The 21,958-nt window shown below is 41.5% G+C and overlaps 1 protein-coding gene across 4 annotated transcripts in view; it reads left to right on the top strand.

Annotated features, from left to right (window-relative positions):
• The window catches only part of MSH3 (mutS homolog 3), a 91,108-nt gene that overhangs the window by 38,566 nt on the left and 30,584 nt on the right, over positions 1-21,958 (top strand). For all 4 annotated transcript variants that reach the window (XM_085043174.1, XM_085043171.1, XM_085043173.1 and 1 more), the window contains exons 11-14: positions 2,812-2,896; positions 3,514-3,623; positions 13,352-13,484; positions 21,052-21,239. In XM_085043174.1, the coding sequence (XP_084899300.1) occupies positions 2,812-2,896; positions 3,514-3,623; positions 13,352-13,484; positions 21,052-21,239 (516 nt within the window). The remainder of the gene's footprint in view (positions 1-2,811; positions 2,897-3,513; positions 3,624-13,351; positions 13,485-21,051; positions 21,240-21,958) is intronic.

A 21,958-nucleotide genomic window follows, 5' to 3' on the forward strand; every position in this document is an offset into this window, starting at 1 on the left:
TCCCAGGCTGCTCCAAGCCCCAGTGTCCAGCCTGGCCTGGAACACTTGCAGGGATCCAGGGGCAGCCACAGCTTCTCTGTCACCCTGTGCCAGGGCCTGCCCACCCTCCCAGGGAACAATTCCTTCATAAAACTAAATCTCTTCTCTCTTAGTTTAAAGCTGTTCCCCCTTTTCCTGTCACTAACTGCCTGTGTAGAAAGTTGCTCTCACTCGTTTTCATAAACCCCCTAAAGTACTGAAAGAATGACAAGGATTATCCAGTTTCTCCAGTAATACATAATACCTGAGGTCTGAGGATGTACTTGCTGCCCTAAAGCAGAACAGTAGTCTTTTTGTACTCATCATCAAGTGTGGTCCTACTCTGAAAAAGTAATTTTATGAGTAGGAACCTAATTTTCGTGAGTATTCCCTATAAGATTCCTAAAGCTCCCTAGAAGCTTGTGTTTGTTGACTTTTCCTTTCTGTAAGCCCAGAGCTGACATGACCCCACCTTGCCTGGCTCCTCTGTTATGGACTTGCCAGCTGTTTCCATTACTTGGGTTTTGTGCTGTTTGAGTACTTGAGACGGTTGCAAGTCTGTTCTTTGAAACTGGGGTCACAGTGTCACCTGCAGGAGGAGTTTTGGCCTTGTGGTGCTGTCAGAATGGTTTCTGAAAGGTGACTTTCAGCTGACAGCAGTACATTAGCATTTCACACAAGCATTGTGTTGAGACCTTTGCTCCAAAACCAGCCCTGACTTAATAGTTACTTACAACCTTCTTCTGCCATTTGGTCTCTAAATGCCTTATAAAGAATATGTTGTTTTTTCACATTATTATCAAGTTCTGATCCCAAGCTGAAGGAAGATGGGTGGGTGGAAGCAAAACACGTTCTGTGCTGTGACATGTGGAATTGTTGGTTGGGCATATACTGCAGTTGATCTTGACTGTTATTCATGTGCTCTAAACTCTCAATTACCAGGATTAATAGCAGGGTGAAGGAACTCAGACAAAGAAAACACCTGGGTAATGTAAGACACACATAATTTATGCTGTGAAAACAACTTCAGCTTGTCTGATCTGAAAGAATAGCAAATATACTGTGAAAGAAGAGTAAACCCTGTGTGCTGTGGAGCAGAGTGAGTTGTCTTCAGACACTCCTGAGCAGCCCTGCTGTGAGCAGTGTGTCCTGTGCTAGGTGCTCTAAAGCCAGGAGCAGTGGGGAAGACCAGAACCAGTAAAATCCACAGTCCTGAAATTCTCACATCACAGGGAGACCCAAGAGCATCCTTTTGGCTTTTGGGAGGAGGTGGGAGGGCTTGGTTCTCACCCAGCTGGGTTTGAGAGACCAGAGGCTCCAGCAGTGGCAAATGGGGAAACTGCAGTTGGTCCTGGGTGCAGAAAGGGCTTTTGGAACAGCAGATGGGATTTAATGTTTCATGCAGGGAGTGGGAGCCAAGCAGAATCATTCCTAATTAATTTTTGCCAGCATCAGCAGTTGTGACTGAAGATAATAAAAGGAAGTATTGTTTGTTGCTTACAATATTGTGTAATTTGGAAAGTGTTTCTGGTTTTGCCTCCAGTGTTTTCTTTTGCTGGTCAACTTCCTTGGTTTCTGAAATAGCACACAAAGCAGAGTAATTATGACTATGGGTACAGTTCTGAGTCAGCTGTACTTCCATACTGTCATTACACTTCTTGAGGGCCCTCAGTTGAATCTGCTTTTTTTACAATTCTTTGGAAAATACTTCTAATTTGACCCATTATTTAGGAAAGAAATTGGTAGCAGGCCCAAGCACCTGCTTACCACATAAATATATAAGATTAGTCTCTGAATATTTCATGTTTCTGAAAGTTTTGGTGCTGTTCTTGTTTTTAGTGTAGCAGCAATGCAGCTGTGTGTACCTAACAGAAGAATTTCAGCATTCAAGTGCTTTCCAGAGGGTTTAAAATTGAATGCACTAAAAAAAAAATTGTGGAAAGTCAAGAAAACAGTTTTAAATCCTGCCCCTTGAGTGGTTCTGCTTAGTGTAAGACTGCAAAGAGTGTCCTAGAGTCTCTGCAAAGGGCAGGCAGCAGGATGATTAACCCAGACAATCATGACTCCATTTGTCAGAAGCATTTAGTGAGGATCTTGCACTTCACAGTCCTCATTACCATGTGTGTGTGTGAGACTGAAATGGTTTTCATATCTCATATGATTGCACACCCAATACCACTATTTTATTAACATTGATTCTAAAGCAGCACAAGCTTTGGGTTGGTCTCATCTAGTTCTGCTAAGCAGTATAAAAAAGTCAAGTAATTTTGGTCATTCCTATTAAAACAAAATCAAGTAGTTTCAATCTGCCCTATTTCTGTTTTCCTAAATACTTGCACTGTCAGCCTGTTTAAATTTGCCGTAGTAATAAAAAATAAGAATATGTATGTTGATATGCTGTTTTGGTGATGAGTTGTGTTAAAAGTCTGTTCCACTCTGGAAGTATTAATTTTTAGTCCTATCCCTGAATTATTGTAGACTGAATAAATTAACAAATAAGTGGAAAAGAGTTAGATAACAGGAAGGCTGATTTTTGTTGAGATTTGTCAGTCATTGTAGGAAATGGGGAAGTGAGTCTGAAATTTTATTTTCCCAAGCAGGAAGTTAAAATAATGTATTAGTGTTCAGTTCTTTTATTGATTTGAATAGATGTTTTAATTTTTTACTTGACTTCTGAAAAATTTGTGTGCATAACTGTTGAATTCTCTATTAAATTGTGAGAAATCTGACAGTGTTTCAGTGTTCTACCCATGCCCAAATTTAAGATACAGTATCTGAAATTTCTCTCCCCAGCAATTTCAAACGGTTGTCCAGTGAAACTGAATACATGACAATTAATGGGACAACAATGAAAAATCTTGAAATTTTACAGAATCAGGTAAGGACAAGTGTATTTTTTTTAATAAATGCTGAAATTTTCACAGCTGTTTGATGTATTTTTCCCAATGAAGTTAATCAGATTTGCAAATCTGACCTGTAAGTCTTAAAATATTTTAAATGGGATCAGAAGGATAACATTTTCAGAAGCATAAATGAAGTTAATCTGTACTAGCTTTTAGTGTGTGTTAGGAACCTTGCTGCACTTTGACTATAGAGAATGTTCCAAAAGTTTAATTTCTTCAGCAGCTGCAGTTGAGTGATGTCTGCAATAAGATTTGTTTTTGTGCTCCTACTCAGAGCTTTATGCACAGACCTATTTTATTTGGTTTATTGTTATTTAGCTTATTTTATTACGCACAGATCTGTTTTAACAGTTCAGTTTATTCTGGTCATTTTCTCAAAACCATTTTCTAGCTAAAGTAAAAGCATACCTAAATATCTTACAACTCCTGGAGGTATTTGATGTAAGGCATGGTTGATGAACGAGATTGGCAAATGAATGTGCAGTTGCCATATCTTAGAGCCTAAACAGAATGTTTTAAGTAATGTGCAGATTCTTCTGCTACAAAACTGACTGCTCAGTTAAAAATAACTAAGCTATATTCATTATTTTAGACTGACATGAAAACAAAAGGAAGCCTACTCTGGGTCTTGGATCATACTAAAACCTCCTTTGGACGTCGAAGATTGAAAAAGTGGGTAACCCAGCCCCTCATAAAATCCAGGTGAGATGGTTCTTTTTCCTGGGCTACAGCTGTGTCTATAGTTGTGATGTTGAATAATCCCAGTGTATTTGTTTGTCCAGAAGACCTGAGATCCACAGCAGAGTTTGCCCTTTATTAATTGCACAATAGGGATGGTGGGTGTTACATCTGGGTTTGAAGGAGTTAAACCACTCTTTTTGGGCACAGGTAAATAGCAGTGGCTTTGGACCAAGTTACAAACTGCTTTGCAGAAATCAGATAGGACACCATTCTGATTCTGAATCCTTTTTCAAGCAGTGAATGAGGACGACCTGGGGTTGGAGATTGTTTTATTCCTAAACTTGTCCTTCTTGTTTCACAAGTATTTTCATCCTTAATGTGTTTAATTTCTTCTAAAGTAGCTGTGGATGTTTTTGTTATCCCTGTATACAATGTATTGCCCAGGAGAGTGTTCCTTTTTGTTAATCCTTGAATGTGATGATTGTTTGGCCTCTCCTGTATTTTGACATGTGCTTGCTTTATCAGTGCTTTAGAAATGCTGGATTTTGTAACAGTATTATGCTGGTTTTCACTTGTCCCAGTTGTGAAATGGATTCCATCTTTTATCATTCTCTTTGCAGACTTGATTTGAGTGTTGTGCCTGAATGTGTAGTAAATAGCAGTATTGAGTCCATGGGTTGCTTTTTGCCTACATTTTAAGTTTTTGGATCCGTTCATTTGAATATGTGTTTCCTGAGCATTGCCAATGTGGAATGTATTAAAATTGTCACTTTTCTCCCTTCAGTGGTAGCATACAGGAAATCTTTTGACTTGCTTATCTACAGTACTTTTCCCCTCTGTTTTACTTTTGTAAATATATTAAGCAGTTTTAATGTTTAGTAATTTTTGATAATTTTAAATAGTGATGTATACCAGTGTTTTAGCATTGTGGTGATGTTGGTAAATTACAAATTTTTCTTCAGAAGCATTTTTTCTTTCCTTGACCAAAGCTAGTATGTTAAAGCACTGTACTTCTGAAGCTTTACTGCTTATTTTTCTTACTAGCCTTTTTGCAGTAAGTTGATTTCATTGGGCCTTTTTAAAAAAAATTCTTCTGGTAATAGCTTTCATTTATCTTACCCGCTTCCAAAAGCTTTCAGTGTAACCATCCTAAATGGCATTAGGCTTCATGGACGTTAATCTGAGCATTGTGTTCACCTGAAAAGCATGTAGGTGTAATTTCGGAGCCACTTTGCAGGAATAAGGGGCAATGAATGAGTTTATTTCTGCTGTGCCCTGGCGCCCTGCGGGGTTTGTGTGAGCAGCTGTCAGCGGGGGGAGCCAGAGCACTGAGCATGGCCCCGGGCAGCTCCTGGCTCCGGCCGCGCTGACCACAGTGACCACGGCTGTGGGCAGCAGCTGCAGCGCCTTTCCCCAGTGAAATGGAGCTCTTACCCGGGAGAGCAGACAGAAAACTGCCTGGGGACTCCAGGCCTTCTGTGTGAACCAATGTTTTTAGTTTAAATTCTCTCTTTTCTCAGTGCAGAACCAACTTTATGTGTTTGTAGTTTTGTTTGTCCTTCTCTTACTCCTCTGCTCCTTCCTACTTCTGGAGAGTGATGCTTGGCATTTTCAGGCTTCTGTGGCTGGAGGTGATGGTGCTCCTCAGTACTACTTGAAGCCAGAAAAGCTATTTTGCTCTGTGTACTTCTCCCTTTCTAACTCTCAAGTCGTAATTTCACATAGTTAGTGCATCAGGCATCCGGCAGTATTGTTGCCAGTAATGCACACAAATGCACTCAGAGAACATTCTGTAATTGTAATTCACCTGTGTCTCCTGGAGTGGCATTCTCAGAGGAAGGAAGGCTTCTGTACTGCATCTTTTCCAGTCAGTGAGTAGGTGTATCAAGGAGTGAGAGGATGTAATTACTGCTTTATGCCTTAGAGTTGAAAATCACTTGGGATGATGACTAAATTTCCTGTGAAGAAACCATACATTAGATTGAATAAAGATGGAATGTGTACAGACTCATTTGGGCAAACTTGAAGATATTCTTTAGATCATCAGTGATGCAATACATGTAGAGACAAGATTTGTACATTTGGGGAAAAAAACAATAGGCCAAAAAAAGGCTTAACCAAGAGGGGTGTAATGTCCTCACTGAGTACACAAAGATAATGAGATAAGAGCATATCAGTCGCTGACAACTGAGCTTTTTCAGGAGGAATGAGGAAAGTTGTTTTTTTCTGCAGAAGTTACATATTTGTGGATTATAGAAGTGTTTGCTTACCTCTGAAATTCAAGTTCCATGCAGTGCCTTTCTCACCTGATATCTGTAAGTGGAATGAAAGAAAAGGAAAGAGATGGCCTGGGACATTTCTGAGTGAGTGAAACTTGCTGTCCCCAGTCAGGCATTCCAGCAGGAGAACCTGCAGAGCAGCCAAAGGGCTCAGGACAGCTCTCGGGATCCAGTGTTGTAGCACACGGTGATCTTTGTGTCTTTGTCTGTGTCCAACACTTACAAATAGTTTCTTTCCTACTGTGAAATAGATCTCAGAACTCTTGAGGCTGATGGAAACTCACTGCTTTTTCAGTAGCTGCAGGAGGAGGAGAAAGATGAGATTGACACAGGCCTGATTGAGCACACTTGGCTCTGGTTTGCATCTCTTGTTTTGTTGTATATTTTGGATGTGTTGTCCTGCCCAGAGACTGTCCTGCACATGAGCAATCTGAAACCTTACCTCTGCAGAATGTGTCCTTCCCTGTGCCTGTATGGGTTCCTCCTCCTCCCAGCCTCTCCTTTGTATTTCCCTTCCCCAGGTGTTAGCAGTGGCTCCAAAATGCAGCAGAGCTGATCTGCAGTACCAACTGAACAAACAAACAAATACTGCATCCTTTCCCTGGCTGGCTATTAATCTGTGTCTGTGCTTTGCTCAGCTGATGATTCCTGCACAATTCCTAGGAAATTTGTTTCCTTGAGGTCAAACACCCAACTTTGTCAAGGCTGGCTGGAGTAGAACAAGCTCAAAACTGGAAAAGGCAGATGAGTGGAGTAGCACAATTATATAGAAGTTTATAATTTCCATAACAGATTGGACTGTAAAGCTAATAAAACTGTGACTAAGTGTTTAGAGTAGAACTCCAGGTAAACGATGATGAGGAGCTGATAGCCAGTGTAGGGGAATATCTGTAGATTGCATTCCTGTGCAGGGAGCTCTGTGGCCTGCGTGTACAGAAAGCACTAAAGCACTGCATAAGGGTACATTTAAATGTACATTTAAATGTACAGAAAGCACTGCGTAAGGGACATGATTCCCTCACCCTCCTTCTCTACTCCTGGAGAGGTGGAATGTCTTTTAAACCTCAGTGGGGTGACATGAGGTCAGTATGATTTCTGGTACCATAGCCAGGGAGGAGGGAGAGATCTTGCTGTGTACCTGGGAGAGAACCTGGGTGGTGTTTGCCTGTGTTGCAGAAGTGCTTCCTTGGACTTGGAAGAGTTTCTTGTGCAACATTTTAAAAGCTTAGGGGTGTGTGTCAAATAAACTGGAAGTGGAAAAATATTTGGGGTGTGTGATGTGAACATTCTAGTTTGCACAATAATCTCTCTCTTTGGGGTGTTCTCTACAGGTTTTTGAGGGTTTTGGTGTTTGAATTAAACAGACTGAGTGACTCACAAGTGCCCAGACTGTGTTTCTTTAATATTATTCTGTCTCTCTTCAGATTTTAGTATGTTACAAATGATGTGCCTGCATTTATTTGTAGCCAAGTTATATTCATCTGATCTTTTTCTAGTTAAAGCTGATATTTAAATCTCAAGAAAGGAGAAAAACTGCATCTGTTTAGACAGTTGCCAAAAACATGTCAACCTTTGCTTTGTGGTTTAGAGAGCCCAAAATTTTAATTGCCCCTCAAAAACTGGATTTCCAGTCTTTTCTTGTGATTCCAGTACTCTTTGGTCCCCATTTCTTCCAACTTTGGAGGAGATGATGCTTTTATAATATTGAAGCCTTGTAGGATAGTGTTGATAATTTGTATTAGTGTGAATATGCTTTGTCTGCAGGAGCTTAGAATGACTGTAAATATAGCAAATACAGAACTGCACAATTCAGGACTACAGACAGTTCCTTACCTACTCCTAACGAAGAGGAAGAGTGTAAATTGGCATTACTAATGCAACATGACTTATTTGGAGGATATATACTATAGAACTGGGAAGAAGAGAGTCCCTTTATAGTGATATTGGCAACAACATGTCTTTTGTAATATAAAATAATATCTTGTTGTAATTCTTCTCACTTTATATGTGTTGAGTGCTGTTTTATTTATACTTCTATATACAAAGTATAATCCTAAGGGAAAGTCTTTAAAATTTGACTTTGTCCTTGTTCTCATAATTAAATTATCAGGGCGGGACCTAAATGACAGTGAAGAAACCAATCTTAATTCACATTTAAACTGGTTACCATTTGATACCATCATCATCCAGAGCAGGATTAGATTATTATTTTTTTTCCCAGCAGTAATTCAGGGAATCAAATCCACTGATCCTACAGCAGGGCTAAATTTTCCTCCTAAGAATAATGATTTTATAGAATCAGTGCCAGTGTAAAATGCACAAATGCAGGTTACAGCATATGCCTGAGATCTCAAAATTGTTGTAGGACAGAAGATTGCAGCATCATCACATGTGTTGATTCATTTCTGCTAGCTGTGTTTTGGTTCCATTGAATGCTGTGTCTAATTCCTTATAAACGGAGCAATCAGGCATTCATTCATGTTGGCTAAAGTAGCTAATTGTTCCCTTTTTAGGCACAAGTAGCTGACATACATTGTATATGAACATAAACAAAAGTGTTTGATTACAATTTGCATATTTTGGACGTTCTTTTAACAGATGTGAAGATAAAGTTTAGGGTACTTGTACACTGCTGCTAAGTATTTGAGATCCATTCAGGGGAATTGTCCTCTCCTGGCTGCATGCTCATGCTGGACCTCTCTGGAGAGGCATGAGACACTAGGAGTTTTGAGAGTAAATTACTTGAAAAACAAGTCAACAGACCCAGAATAATGCTTAATTTTTTCAGGTTTCACTTAAATGTCACTACTAATTTATAATATAATTACCCTTGTTTGTACTTTTCCATTGGTGCTAATGGATAAAACTCCAGCAGTCACACCAGAATTTAACAGATCGTGGTTCATCCCATAAATTAGGCAGTTTCTAGCTTAGCCAGCACTTAGGTAAGAGTGGCATCCCATCCTTAAGGGGAAGGGAGCACCTGGGACTGTCAGGGCTCATGGCTGGGAGGAAGGACAGAAGTCAGGGGGTCCACAAAAGGCCACCAAGTTTCATTTGTAAATTACACCCTGGACAGGCAAATTGGTCTGTGAGTGCTGAGCTGTGTCAGCACACAGCAGTGGGGTTTGACCTGAGGGATAGAGTGAAAGGGGAGATGTATGGAGTGTGTATTGAGAGAAGGAAGTGCAGTAGGGTTGGGAGAGAGGGGTGAGGGTTGCTGGCCCCAGCCTGGTGCAGCTGCCGGGCTGTCTAACCCTGGGCTGTGCTCTCCTGGCTCCCTCCTGCAGGGAGCTGCTCACAGGGAGGATTCCCTGCCCTGGAGATGAGCTCCTGGCTCTCTGTGCAGTCTGTTCCATGGCTCTGGAAAAGGCTGGGAGGCTCTGAGGGTGTCAGGTGGTGCTGACCCCCCTTTTCCTGACCTCGCTCCTGTGTTGATCTCCCAAGGGCACAGCATGGATGTTTGTCCCAGAAAAGTGCATCCTCTGCTCCAGCCACAGCAGCCCTTGGCTGGCTCTTCCTGGGGACTTCATCTCCCTGACCTCCCCAGGCCTCTGCAGTAAGCCAGGGTTTATCTGCTTGTTCTTTAGAAGGACAGGCTGAGTTGATAGACTGCAGAGTGGTAATTCTAGCAGGGCTTTGGGTTTTGATGGCATTAACTGCCTGTCTAAAGCAGGGGACACTGTAGCATTTAACATGGTCTTTGACTTAACTCATCCAAAGGCTTCATTCCTGAACTGTGGTCTTAGGGGAGGTCAGAAAAACCTCATAATAAGTGAGTAATATTCATTCTTTACAGTGCTGCAGTGAGGAGGCTGCTAGGCTTTGATTTAGATACTATAGTCCATGGAAAGCAATGTTTGTTGTTTTGTACCTTTCATTATGTTTTTTAAGGGGTTGAATTCATGTGACTGACAGTTCTGCATATCACTGTTCTCTTAGAACAGATTTAATAAAATTAATTTTAATTGTTTACCCTGTACTTCAGTTATGTCCTTAGCATGATTAATGAATTCATAGTGTGTGCATTTTGCATAAGTGATTTCTGATAAATTTATCTTGTATTTAAATAATACTTCATGTGAATGAAAATGTTCTGCAGTTCTTACATAGCAGTTACATTATCAATTTCACTCTGCCTTAAATGTAATGATAAATCACATTTAAAAATGCTGGGTTTGCTTTGCTGCAGGAGAGACCAGCAGATCTCTGTTACCACACCAGTAACCAAGCAATCCTGTTTAGACTGCTCAGATGTTAATTCAGTGCAGTTAATTCGTGTCTGCAGCCTTCTGCTTTGTCAAAATAATTTTTAGTTCAGGATTCAAACATCTTCTTTGTATTTTCTAATTTTCTGTATTGTTCACTATTTGGCAGCAGAGTAATGCAGGGGAGTATCTCATTATTTCACTTCAAGTAGTTCTTTTAAATGACTGCAATAACAATTCTGCAGTTAGATTTTGTTATGTTTAAATACACTACAAAGTGATTTTAGTATTGTATTAATGATGCTATTCTTAGATGGGGGAGTATGGCAGAAGAGTATTGCTTTTAGTCAACTGAATTATGTTACATTATTCCACAGAAGATTGTTTGGAAAATTGGATAAAGCTCAGATTGCTGACATGGTTTATACAGATGAGAAAGAACAGGCTAATATTGCACCTAAATGCAGCATGAAGTAATAGCCAGTTTAGCTGGCTGTTGGGTTTTTCTGTATAATGTTAGATTCAGATTTTCTGGTGGTGGAATTATTTTCCAGACTATGCAGAGATTGGCAACCCCAAACTGTACATCATATATCCTGGATAACTGTGCAGAACAAATTTCTTCAGAGGTGGCTTAGCAACTCATCAGTGTAATATATATATTTAGATATTGGCACTTAGTAAGATGTTTGTTAATATAAGACTAAATATTTAAAAGCATACTTTGAAATTCATTGTCTGTTTTTATGATACCTTATCACAGTCCTTCCTTCCTTCCTCGTGGGCATGGTGTTTCACACAATTCTTTGCTGTACTTTCTGACTTCTGAAATAGGAATCCCTCTGGGTTTTCTTCACAGGTGGGAAAAAATGGGTCATTTGGTACTGAATGCCATTTTCCCGAGCCTTTCTTATTTGTGGGATTAAAGCAGAAAAACTGTATGGATGCTTAGTTTTAGATTGCTGGAGCTCCAGTAACACAGCCATATGTGGGGATGATTAAAGTGCAGATTAAGCTTTGGAGGGAGGAGTATCTCAAATATCTGCATCTATTTTACATATTGCTGCCAGTTTCCAGTTGGCCACAGAGTAATAGTGCTGTTTAAATTAAGTTACAGTGTTCTGGAAGAGAGTTCTGCTGCTTACAGTGCTTTTTCTAATAAAAAAATAAAGTTTTTTTTCTTTGTTAAGGTACATATGTTTATAATTTAACAGTTCAGTTCTCCTCATGTGGAGGAGAAGTGTTCCAGGGTTTCAAGTGCAGCAAACTTCAATAATTCGCCATGAAAATGGAGTTGTGTGTGGCGACAGTGACCCTTGAGAACATCTCTGTACCTGTTTGCTGGCTCTGGAGCTGTGTGCTGAGATTAGCACTGCTCAGCTTCCTCCCTGTTATCCTGCTGCTGTTGGGAGCAACTCACTGATAGATGCACAGAGCTGAAATCTCTGCTGCCAGTAGCTCCTGTGTGCTCATTCCCTGCCAGGCTGCTGCAGGACGTGCTGTGGCTCTGATGGGTCAGGGTCAGGGCTGGGATGTGTCCTGAGCTCGAGCAGCACCATGGCACTGTCTGCTGCTGCTGCCTGCAGAGTGAGGTTGTGGCTGCCCAGAGGAGTGGGGGAAATGTTTGAATTTGTGTGTTGCTGGAGAGGTTCCTGTGAACTGCAGCAGGACTGCTAAGCAGAGTCTGCCGACCCTGACCCTTCTGTTTTCCTCAGTGTTGGGGAAAAGGCAGACTTTTCTGGATAGTGGAGTGCTGTGAGTGCTGTGGTGCCATCAGTCTGCCCAGCTCACGGGTAGCAGAGTGAGTTCCCAGGCAGCAGAGGCTGTCCCCAGCTGTGTGGCAGCAGGGAGAGAGTGCATCTGCCAGTGCTCCTGGACACAGGTGGGCAGTGTCCAGCTGGTGTCCAGCCAGGCTGCTCCGGGGATCAGGGTGTGTCATTTGGGGCAGGTGAGGGAATGGTTTTACTGTTCTGACATAAAGTATGACACTGAAACAATCCTGGCACCTGAGTGCTGTTACATTTAAGCTTATCTGAGAGCACACCCAGTAGAGATGTTGTCCCTTTCACATGTAGTGTAATAAAATTTTAAAGACTCTTAGATTCAGCTGTCTTCAGGGCCAGAGGCCTCTGGCTGTCAGACTGTTGTAATGTCTGCAGTCTGTGGAGGTGCCTAATTTCTTTGATTTCCTCATGGACACTATTTATGAGCAGCCACACTGGCAAGTGGCTTGGCAGTTCTGCAGTGGAAGCCACGGGCTGGACAGGCAATCTTCCAGAAATCTTACCTTTGGGTTGCATCCTTAGTTCCCAGCCCTCTGTGCTGGCTGAGCTCTGAGCATCTTGCTGATCCCTGAGAGTGTGAGCTGGACTGCATTTGCACACACTTGTCTGGGATGTGAAGTGCCTGCTTCAAAGGACTGATTTCTCCTCAAAATGCACAGATGGATGGACATACACACTGTGGATACACCCATTTACCCCTGCTCTCAGTACCTGCACAGAAAGCAGAAATGGAGTTTACCTTACCTCTGCAATCTGCAGCCAGTCCATGAGTATGTTGGAAGGAAACAGAGGAGCTGGGGTGAAACTTGGTGTAGTTGTCCATTCTTACAGCCCTTTTCTTTTTAAGAAAATGATTGTAAGGAAGGTGCCAAGAACTGTGGAATTGCCTCCTCTCATAAAAAACGTGTTTCCTCACTTCAGGAGGACATTTCCCTGACTTCAGTCCTGGAATAGGGAGATAAATATTGCAGATTTTAGCAAAAAACAGTAAAAAACCCAACACAGTTCTGATCCATGTAACTACCAATCACTGGTTGGGGTCAGACACAGAGGGGCAAAAAGGTATCTACAGCCTACTGGAATAAAATACACAGAGTTCAGATGTGAACTCCAAACTCCCCCTGCCCATCCTCCAGGCACTTGTCTGTGAGTTTAGGGTTGGACACTCAGAATTCAGTGTTACTCATGTTACTACCACCAGAAACACATGCAGAATTGGGCACTGAAGTGTGTGTTTGGCTGCTGTGAGCATGGGGAGGGGAGAATGAGCTCATGTCCAGGATCTGGCTTGCATTTTGAATGAAATCCCAGGATTCTCTTCATTCTTCAGTTCTTTAATTAACTTACTTATGAGGATGTGCCACTAGTCAAAGGTTAAAAAAACCAACTCCAAACAAACCAAAGGAAGAGGTTAATTAGAGGTATGCCTTCCCCTCAGAGAAACACAAGTTTTAATTATTGATCTTGTTCTCTTACAGTGAAATAAATGCCCGGCTTGATGCTGTGTCTGAAATTCTGCTGTCAGAATCCAGCATATTTGGTCAGATACGAAATCTTCTTTGTAAGCTGCCAGATTTAGAGAGAGGCCTCTGCAGTGTTTTCCACAAAAAGGTATACCCATCATTACACTGATTTGTTGTTTTCCAAACAGCATCATTCTGTCTTAGTGCACTTCCTTTGGTTTTGCACACTTGTTTAAAAATGTTTTCTTCTTAGCAAGACTGAGGCTGACATCTTAAAGGGATGTGAGTTGATAAAAATCAGATGTGGTAAAATCTTGTGTTGTGATCATTGATATACTGATTGATAGAAGAAATGTCTGGGTAGAGTTCTAAAACACAAACTTTGGATTGCTAATGATAACAGGAAGACATCTGTGGTACTCATGATTTAGTGGCTGAATTCAGTGAGGTAGGATGGTGCAATAGGCACTTGTGCCAGAAATTGTTATTTGCCTTTGAACCACAGCTTTGCATTCCATATGCTTATCTAAAATCACATGTGCAAATGGAACCACTTGGCTGGAGTTAGTTTTCAAATGAATGTTGGTTTGTTTATAAATGCTGTAATTTGGACCTCAGGTCTGCATTTTAATAAGAATCACTTGTAATGAGACACTGACAATTCTGAGTTGAAGCAGATTAATGTGCCAATAGCACCTGTGGAGTACTTCATGTACTTTTATTTCACTGTTCTCTTTAGAGGTTCTGACTGTTTTAGATAAAGGAATAGATGGGTAGAATGAGAGCAGAGTTGTAATTTTTTTGGATGGTACAGCACAAAGTTTTCCGCTCTCTGAAAATCCAAACCCCAGTTATTGTACAATTTTTAAAGCCATGAAGTGTTGCAGTGTTTGGCTCTTGGAAAGGCTTATGCATTTCAGTGAGTGAATACAGAGGTCCAGTTGCAAGGAGGGCTGTGAGCAGAAGGAGTGTGCACCAATTTGCCCATCCTATAAAGTGTTCCATATTCACATAATACAACTGTTGGGGTTTTTTTGTCCAAACAACTGCCCAGGAATTAGAGAACTCACTTTTTAATGGTTTAGCTAATTTCAGGTTTCATACGTAGTAGTGTTTCTATGAATATATCTGCATCTCACAACATGCTGGCACTGCTCTGCTGCTGCCCTGTGAGTTTTATTTGGTTTGGTTTGGTTTGGTTTGGTTGGTTTTGTTTTATTTTCTGTATGTACTTATTTCTTCAGATGTCCTTCCCTGCTGTAGAACTGCTTGCCTTTCTCAGCTTTAAAGCTCACTTTTAGGTGGAGCCATGCAGAGATCCTGGATTTTCATGTGGTTTTTGAGACGAGGTGACAATGCAGTTTGTCTGAACAACAGCCAGTGTAGCATGAAGATGTGTGTTCAGTGACTCAGATGTTGGAGTGAAGCTGCAGGAGCGGAGAAATGCTTCAGCAGAGTCCATAAAAAGGGTAAATGAGGGGGGAAGCTCTAAGCACACATTTTTAATTGGATGAATTTGTTTCCCCTGGTAAAAACTTGGGTTGTGCAGAGCACTGTGGAGAGGACCTGAAGCACTGAGCAACCCCTGAAGACCTTTAGGACTTTGAGGAGATGGCAGTGTCCCTGAGACACAGGGTCTGTTTTCAACCAAGAATCAAATCAGACTCTGGGAAGCTGATTCTGAAGCCTAGATGGTGAATATGGAGCCTGAGGAAAGGTCCCAGTGAAGCAGATATGTATTCAAGAACATGGAATAACTGGGTTTCATGGACTTTTTAATGATCCCCTTCCCCCCAGTGAATGCTGCAATTTCAGTTCCCACTACAGAACCCTTTCCAGTTCTGTTAACTCCAGATGTCCATCTCCCACATGCACAAAGTGAGGCTCAGTGCAATTTCATTCCCATTAAGGGAGCCAAGACTCCAAGTTGAACGCACTGGTGGCTTCACTAAAGGACTGTGCTTGTTATTTCAGTGTCAGCTGCAGGAAAAATAGGTGAATGTGACAAGCACTTCATCCTCCAGGCCTTCTATACTTCAGTGATGTTATTATTTGAGGAGGTGTGTTGTACAAGGAGACTCTCAAGTGTATGGAGATGGCTGGGGTGTCTCAGTCATTCCAAACATTCTTTGAAATGTTTTTCACATTCAGGTCAGCCACCTTGGAAACTTTATTGTGCAAAGCACCAGTAGCCTCTGGAGAAGATGGAAAAAAATGAAGGCAAAACAATGTTCTGTAAGATAAAGCATCCTGATGGGAGCTCTTGTGGTAAAGGATATCCCTGTCTGTTTTCCTGGTTTGAGTTACTCTTTTTTTCAGTAAGCCTGCTAAAAAGTCTGATCTAGTAGGGTAATTCAAGCTGGCAGTTGTTAACCTGGCCCTTCAGGAGCTCCCATTGCTTCAAACCACCAGGACCTGTTTCTGATTTACCCCAGCTATAAGCAGTCTGGAATTAGAGCAGTATTTTTGCAGTGGGAATTAGGTATTGTCTTGGGGGTCACAGTTCAGCTGTAATTTTGCCCCAGCCTGGAAAAGGACTATGGGAGTGGTTAAGGAGACAAGAGCAATACTGCAGTTGCCATGGAGAGAGGAGTTTCTTCACAAGGGCTGGTTGTTGTTCTCAGTTTGTGCAGGTCCAGCACTTGACACCTTGCCAGGCAGAGATGCTCTCCACTGCAGAGGGGCTTCCTCTCCGTGGAGAAACAAGGGTGGCTGGAGATGAAATGTCTGAAGGCTTCTTGGTGGCACTCAGAAGTTGACTGCAAAGGAATCTCAGAGACAGGGAGTTTTGAAGAGCTTTGTCTCAGTAGTGCTTGGAGCTGCTGCAGAATCAGGCTGTGGTGGCAGAAGTGATGCTCAGGGTTTTCCATCAGCCATGTCTTGGAGCCTGAGCAGAACCACCAAACCACCCAGCACAGCTTACACCATACACTTTTCCTTCTGGGATAAGTGGGAAACATGCATGGCAGGACTCTTCTTTCTGCTGCAGTTGGAGACTGTTCAGCCTTGCCTTGGAGTGTGGCAAAAGAGGACACCAGTGACCGATGTTTGAACAGGTTTTAAAACTAGTACAGAGTAAACATGCCATCAGGACTTTTAGAAATGTGTCCTACAGGGACAGCCTGATGTTTCTTGCTGTTTTCATGCATGGTTTTTCAGTGTGTTTCAGAAGATAAATATTTATACAGGCTCAACCCATGAATGTTTATCTTATTTGCAACCTTTGCTCAATAAACATTATTTTCTGACTAAAGCACAGCCATCAAAGTGGGCAGAAATCATCATAACAATAGGCCATTAAATTCACAAAACAGAGTAAAGAGGAGCTGTTTACCTTAGGAGTGAGAGCAATAATCAAACCCTACCACTTCATGTAGTAAAACATAATTTCAGTTCTGCCTCTAGCGTCACCCCCATGCTCTCTCATTTGCAGTTCTTACAAACTGCTGGAGTTGGGAAAACCTGTTCAGTTCTGAATCAGGCTCTGAAGGTTTCCTGCCCACGTGTCAGGCTCTTCACCTGAGCAGAACACAGCAGGCAGATGCTGCAGGGGGTATTTGCTGCCTCTGCCCTCAGCCTTCCCCAGGGATTTGCCTTCCAGCCTTTCAGTCAATATTTCACTATTTCCCTGACACAGACACACTCCTCAGAGGACAAGGGTGCAGCTCAGCTGGGTGCTAAGTGTTAAAAACCTTTCAGTGATGCTGAAAATGTGTCCTTCCCTGAAGGTACACCTGATACTTCATTGAAGAGGGTGTGATTTGCAGAACATTCAGAGAAAAATGTTACGGTTTTGATTTTTGGTTTGTTTTTTCTCTTATGAAATGAATACCTGTTATGTATGCCCAAGAAATTAGTTACTCTTTGTATAGAATGTTTTAAATACATTTTCCCCGTAGGATAATCCTTTGACTTCAGCTAACATATACCTTGTATTTTTTGCTTTTGTTTCCACTGTGATAATAGCATGCACATCTTGCTTCTGCTACAGTTTCAATCTGTTAAAGAATCTGCATCACAGTTATTTTTAGATTTGCAATGCTAAATGCTGATTTGAGCAAATTGTTCCCTGTTAAGCTGATTAATATAAAGTCATGACAAGGGGACTTAGTAATCTTAAATACCTCATTTTTCCCCAAACGAAAGTCTGCTCTCTATGCTAAAGAGATAAAGGTGGGTATTCCAGTCTGAAAGGAGTGAAGGCACCCATATTTTTTTAAATTTGAAATGCTTATAACTTGGAGTGAGTGGTCAGTGGCTGTCAGCTGCGGGTCTCCGTTGGAAACAATTTCAGTAATGCAAACAGGGCAGAATTGCTGTCAGTGTCGCTGAGAGGGTGTTGGATCTCTGTGATCTTTTCTGCATCCTCACTGGCACACACCCTGTTTTCAGGACAGTTTGATAAACTGCTGGTTGAAACTCTTGTTTGGCATCATTGTCAACTCTGAGCTTATTTCTCCAGTGCCAGAGAAGTTACAAGATATCATTGGTGGCACCTCAAAATTAGACTTCAAAAAGAGCATTGGATAAGCTTGTGAGAATCTTCTGTGAATGCAGGACTCTTAATCCTGCTTTATGTAAACAGTTTTTACTGTATTTTAAAAGCTGCTAATTTATAACAGAGTTATGTATCTTTCGTGAGGTTACTTTGGATTTGAATTGAATCAGTCCCACTGTAATGGAGCCCAGCTTTTCAGAGTTATTTGAATGTATCTGTTCCAAGATATCTGTTTGCTTAGTAAATTATTTCTGCAGTGGAGACATTAAATTTTAGATGCAAAATCCTGCAGTGTTACTAAAATGGAGCCAGGGGAAACAGCTACAGTCTGAATTAACACAAAAGGGGTATGTTCACCCCCATTCTTGGGGACACTCTGTTTAATAAAACATGGTGAATTTCCCTTTCTCCAAAGGTCTCCTGACTAGTCACAGAATCAAACAGGTTTTAACTCATTAGGTGACTCTCAGAGTGGGCTGTAGGCCATCAGAGTTGCTGTGAGGAGCTTAACTGTGTTCATTGTCCATCTTCTGACCAATCTCATCACTTCAAGGGCTGTTTTAGGTAACACTGCCTTGAAATCCAGCTTTCTTCTCTTACTGAAGCCTTAGCTTCACCAGCCTCACCACCCTTAATTGTCAAATACCTCAGCCAGGTGTTCTCATATACATATTTCCCATTCCCATTCTTACAGATTGTGTATTAATCAAGGCCCTATTTATTTACTTTTTTAAAAAAAAAAAGAACAATTAATCCCCCCACCCCAAATAAACAGCATCTGTGGAACTGCTGAATTTCTTGGTGTCCATATCTGCTCATTGCCCTGTGAATGCCCTGCTGCCCCTGGGAGCTCCTGGGCAGTGTCTGTGGTCAGTGTCCACCCAGTGTCCACCCTGGGCACACTCTGGAGTCCACGCAAGGCTGACAGGATTTTATCTCTCATCTGCATGGATGGGGATGATGAAACAGTCATAATGTGTTTATTTGACTTTGAGTCCCAGCCTGGATTTATCATTTTACAGTTTCAGGCCTTTCCTCTGTGCTTTGACTTCAAACACCATACACATATTTACTCCTTTATTATTTTGTTTTATTTTGTTGTCAGAACTTCTGCAAGATAGAGGAAGTAAATCCCAGATTATCAGAAAGATGATGATAAATTGCAGCAAGTGCAGAGGAAACTTAGAGTTTTCATGAGGCAGAATAATGGATTGTTTATGAAGCAAGACTGAAAGACCATATTTTAAATTTTTTATTAAACTGATGATTAAAGGAGAACAGGAGGCTTAGAAGTATTTGAAGTGTGTTAACAGCAAAGAAACAGTACAGTTAGTGTAATACAAAAGAGCAAAATGAGATATTGGGATTGATTTAATGGAAGGAAAATTTATGCTGTTTGATAAAACTTTTACATGAGGATAGTTGTTGCATTATAGAGTAGTGGTAAGCACACAGTGTCTTGGAATATAATGGCCTGAGAGGACACAAAAAGAAAAATAACACAGAAAAATTGGAGCATTAGCAGGGAAACCTCCTAATGGGTCTCCTCTGTCCTTAACTCTGTGTTTCTGTGAAATAGATGAGCTAAGGTTTTCCAGAAGCTTTCAGAATGCGGTGTCTGTGGCCTCCCTGAATTCCTAACCGTGGTGAAATTGCATTTTGGCTAATACCTGATTCTGTGTTTGGGTACAGACATTCCTTGGGAGTAACTACAGTGTAATAGACAAGAGAATTGCTTTAGTTCTTGCATTTGAGCATGGAAAGGAAGAGAAAGAAAAATTTGCTTTTGGGGAGAAATTGAAAGACAAAGGATGACTAAATAGAAATGTAGATGTTTTCTATGAAATAGTGATTCACTGTAGGCTATCTCTTCTGTGAGCAGTGTTGTACTGATTACCACACAGTCCTGTCCAGAAATTAAATTCTAGATTGCTGTGGTAGAAGAGAGAGAAAAATGTAGAAACAGAAGGATGGGGCATACAAAAAATATTGTATATCCTACTGCCTTCCATGCATCCTCGTGTGAGGAAAATAAAGTGTTTTTCTCTCGCCATTGTCAGTTGACTGATAGGAGAATTTCAGAAGACTAAAGGAGGAATATTTCTACAGATCAGTAAAATATGAAGAAATACCAGCATAATTCTTTATGGACAACTTTTTTCAAACTTTCTGAAACTGGAATGTCCTGAATTCAGCAAGGTGTGGGAGCATTGAGTGCCCCATGGGACCAGGTTTCCATTTGCTGTGCAGCTGTGGTGCAGTACAAATGCATTTCAGAATCAGCATTGCCCTGCTGTGGGTGGGCAGGAGGTGCTCAGGTGCCTGGGGAGCTGCAGTGTGCAGCAGGGAACTGTTCCAGCTAGGCTGGGAGCTGCTGAAGCCCTTGCTGAGAGCCAGCTGAAGGCAATAAACCTGCTGACACTGAGGAGCACCCAGAGCCTGACAGCACAGTGCTTGAGCCACATCGCAGGTGACCTTAATGCTCAAAAAGGGAGAGGAGATTCTTTTTTAAAGCTGGTGCTTTTGGTGAGGAGCTGTTTGAAGGGAGCCCAGGTGCTCCTGCTCTGTGAATGCCATGAGTGAGGCTCTGACAGAGCTGTGTGTGCTTGGCCCCAGCTGGGGATGTTCCCTTCACTAGGGAATACCCTGGAGGGCTGTCTGAATGGGGAGGGAAAGCCTTTCATGCCTGTGGGAGGATGAAGGGTGCAGAGGGTGTTCCTCTCTGTCCCTCCTCACAGCCCTGGGACAGCCAGACGAGCCCAGGCTGTCAGCAGCTACAACGCTTCAAACAGGGCCTGCTGCTTTCCCCTCATTCTGTTTTCTCTCTCCTTTCTGTGTTTTTGTTCCCAGACTCTCCCTGTCTGTGCCCCACCTGCCTTTCAAGCCCTGTGATGCCACTGGCCGTAAGGACAACATGTGGTGCTCCTCTGGCTACCCAGCCTGCTTTTTGTGCTGTTTGCACATTGTTGCCTCTTTTTCTGGTTTGGAATGTGCAGGAGTACTGGGGATCAGCTCCTGGCAAATTCCAAAGGACAGGGGTTGAGACAATTGTGTGCTTAATTAACCCCCTGAGCAGGGCAAGGTGGTGCAGTGCTGTTGGTGTCCATACATTTTATTTGCATCCTGTCAGATTTTCAAAAAGCAAACAGAGCTGTACATTTTCTGTTTAAAAAGGTATAATACATGGTAATGATTCAGATATTGCTTCCCTTCTCAGTGCTCTACCCAGGAGTTCTTCTTGATAGTCAGCACCCTGTCTCGTCTGGACTTGGAAATTCAAGCTTTTGTCCCAGTTATACATTCCCATGTGAAATCTCCTCTATTAAAAAATGCATTGTTGGAAATCCCAGACCTCCTCTCCCCAGTAAAACAGTATTTAAAGATCCTTAATGAAGAAGCAGCCAAGTAAGTACAGAAAATATATGAATCTTCTGTGCCTCATGGGCTTTCTGACTAAATGTGTTCAGCTGTGCATCTTGCTGTAACACACCGTAGTTTCGTGTTTTTTATTTTATATTTATGTGTCTACAGTTCCTTTGAGTTAAAGCAGAGGTTGTCACCTTTGGCTTACATTCTTTTTTTAAAGTTAAACTAGGTGAGGGAGTATTTTGCCTAGTGGGTTTCTGCCTCAGGCTGAATGATTTTTTGAAAGTTTATCACCTGTTTTGGGTGTTGAATTTACAGGAAAGTATGTTTTGCATTGTGTTAATTTGTTCAACAGCTTTTTAATTTATTTTTTAAGAGAAGCTATTCCTTTTGAAGAGACATTTGACCTTCAGCAGAGTGGCAGCTCTGCTGTCAGGAATATGCCTTTCTCAATTTTTGTGAGAATTCATCAAAGCTGTCTGCCCTTTTTTGTCTTAATTACGTCCATTGTTGATCCGTGAAAAAAGAAGTAGACAGAGGAAGAAGATGCTAAATTTGAATTAATATGCATTACATTGGAGAATATCTTTAAATAATTTGGTGTGTATTGTTTATTCTGAAGAACTGCTGCCTCCATTGTTTACCCCTGGATTCTTTGCTGAGGTTGTGGCAAAAAGTTCAGTGTGTAGTTCTGTGGGGGCAGCATAGTCTTAACTTTTGTATTCAAAACAGACTAAAAATGAACATTCACTTTGTTT

The sequence above is a fragment of the Lichenostomus cassidix genome, chromosome Z, assembly GCF_008360975.1.
Source record: "Lichenostomus cassidix isolate B80296 chromosome Z, HeHo_3.0, whole genome shotgun sequence".
Taxonomy (NCBI): Eukaryota; Metazoa; Chordata; class Aves; order Passeriformes; family Meliphagidae; genus Lichenostomus; species Lichenostomus cassidix.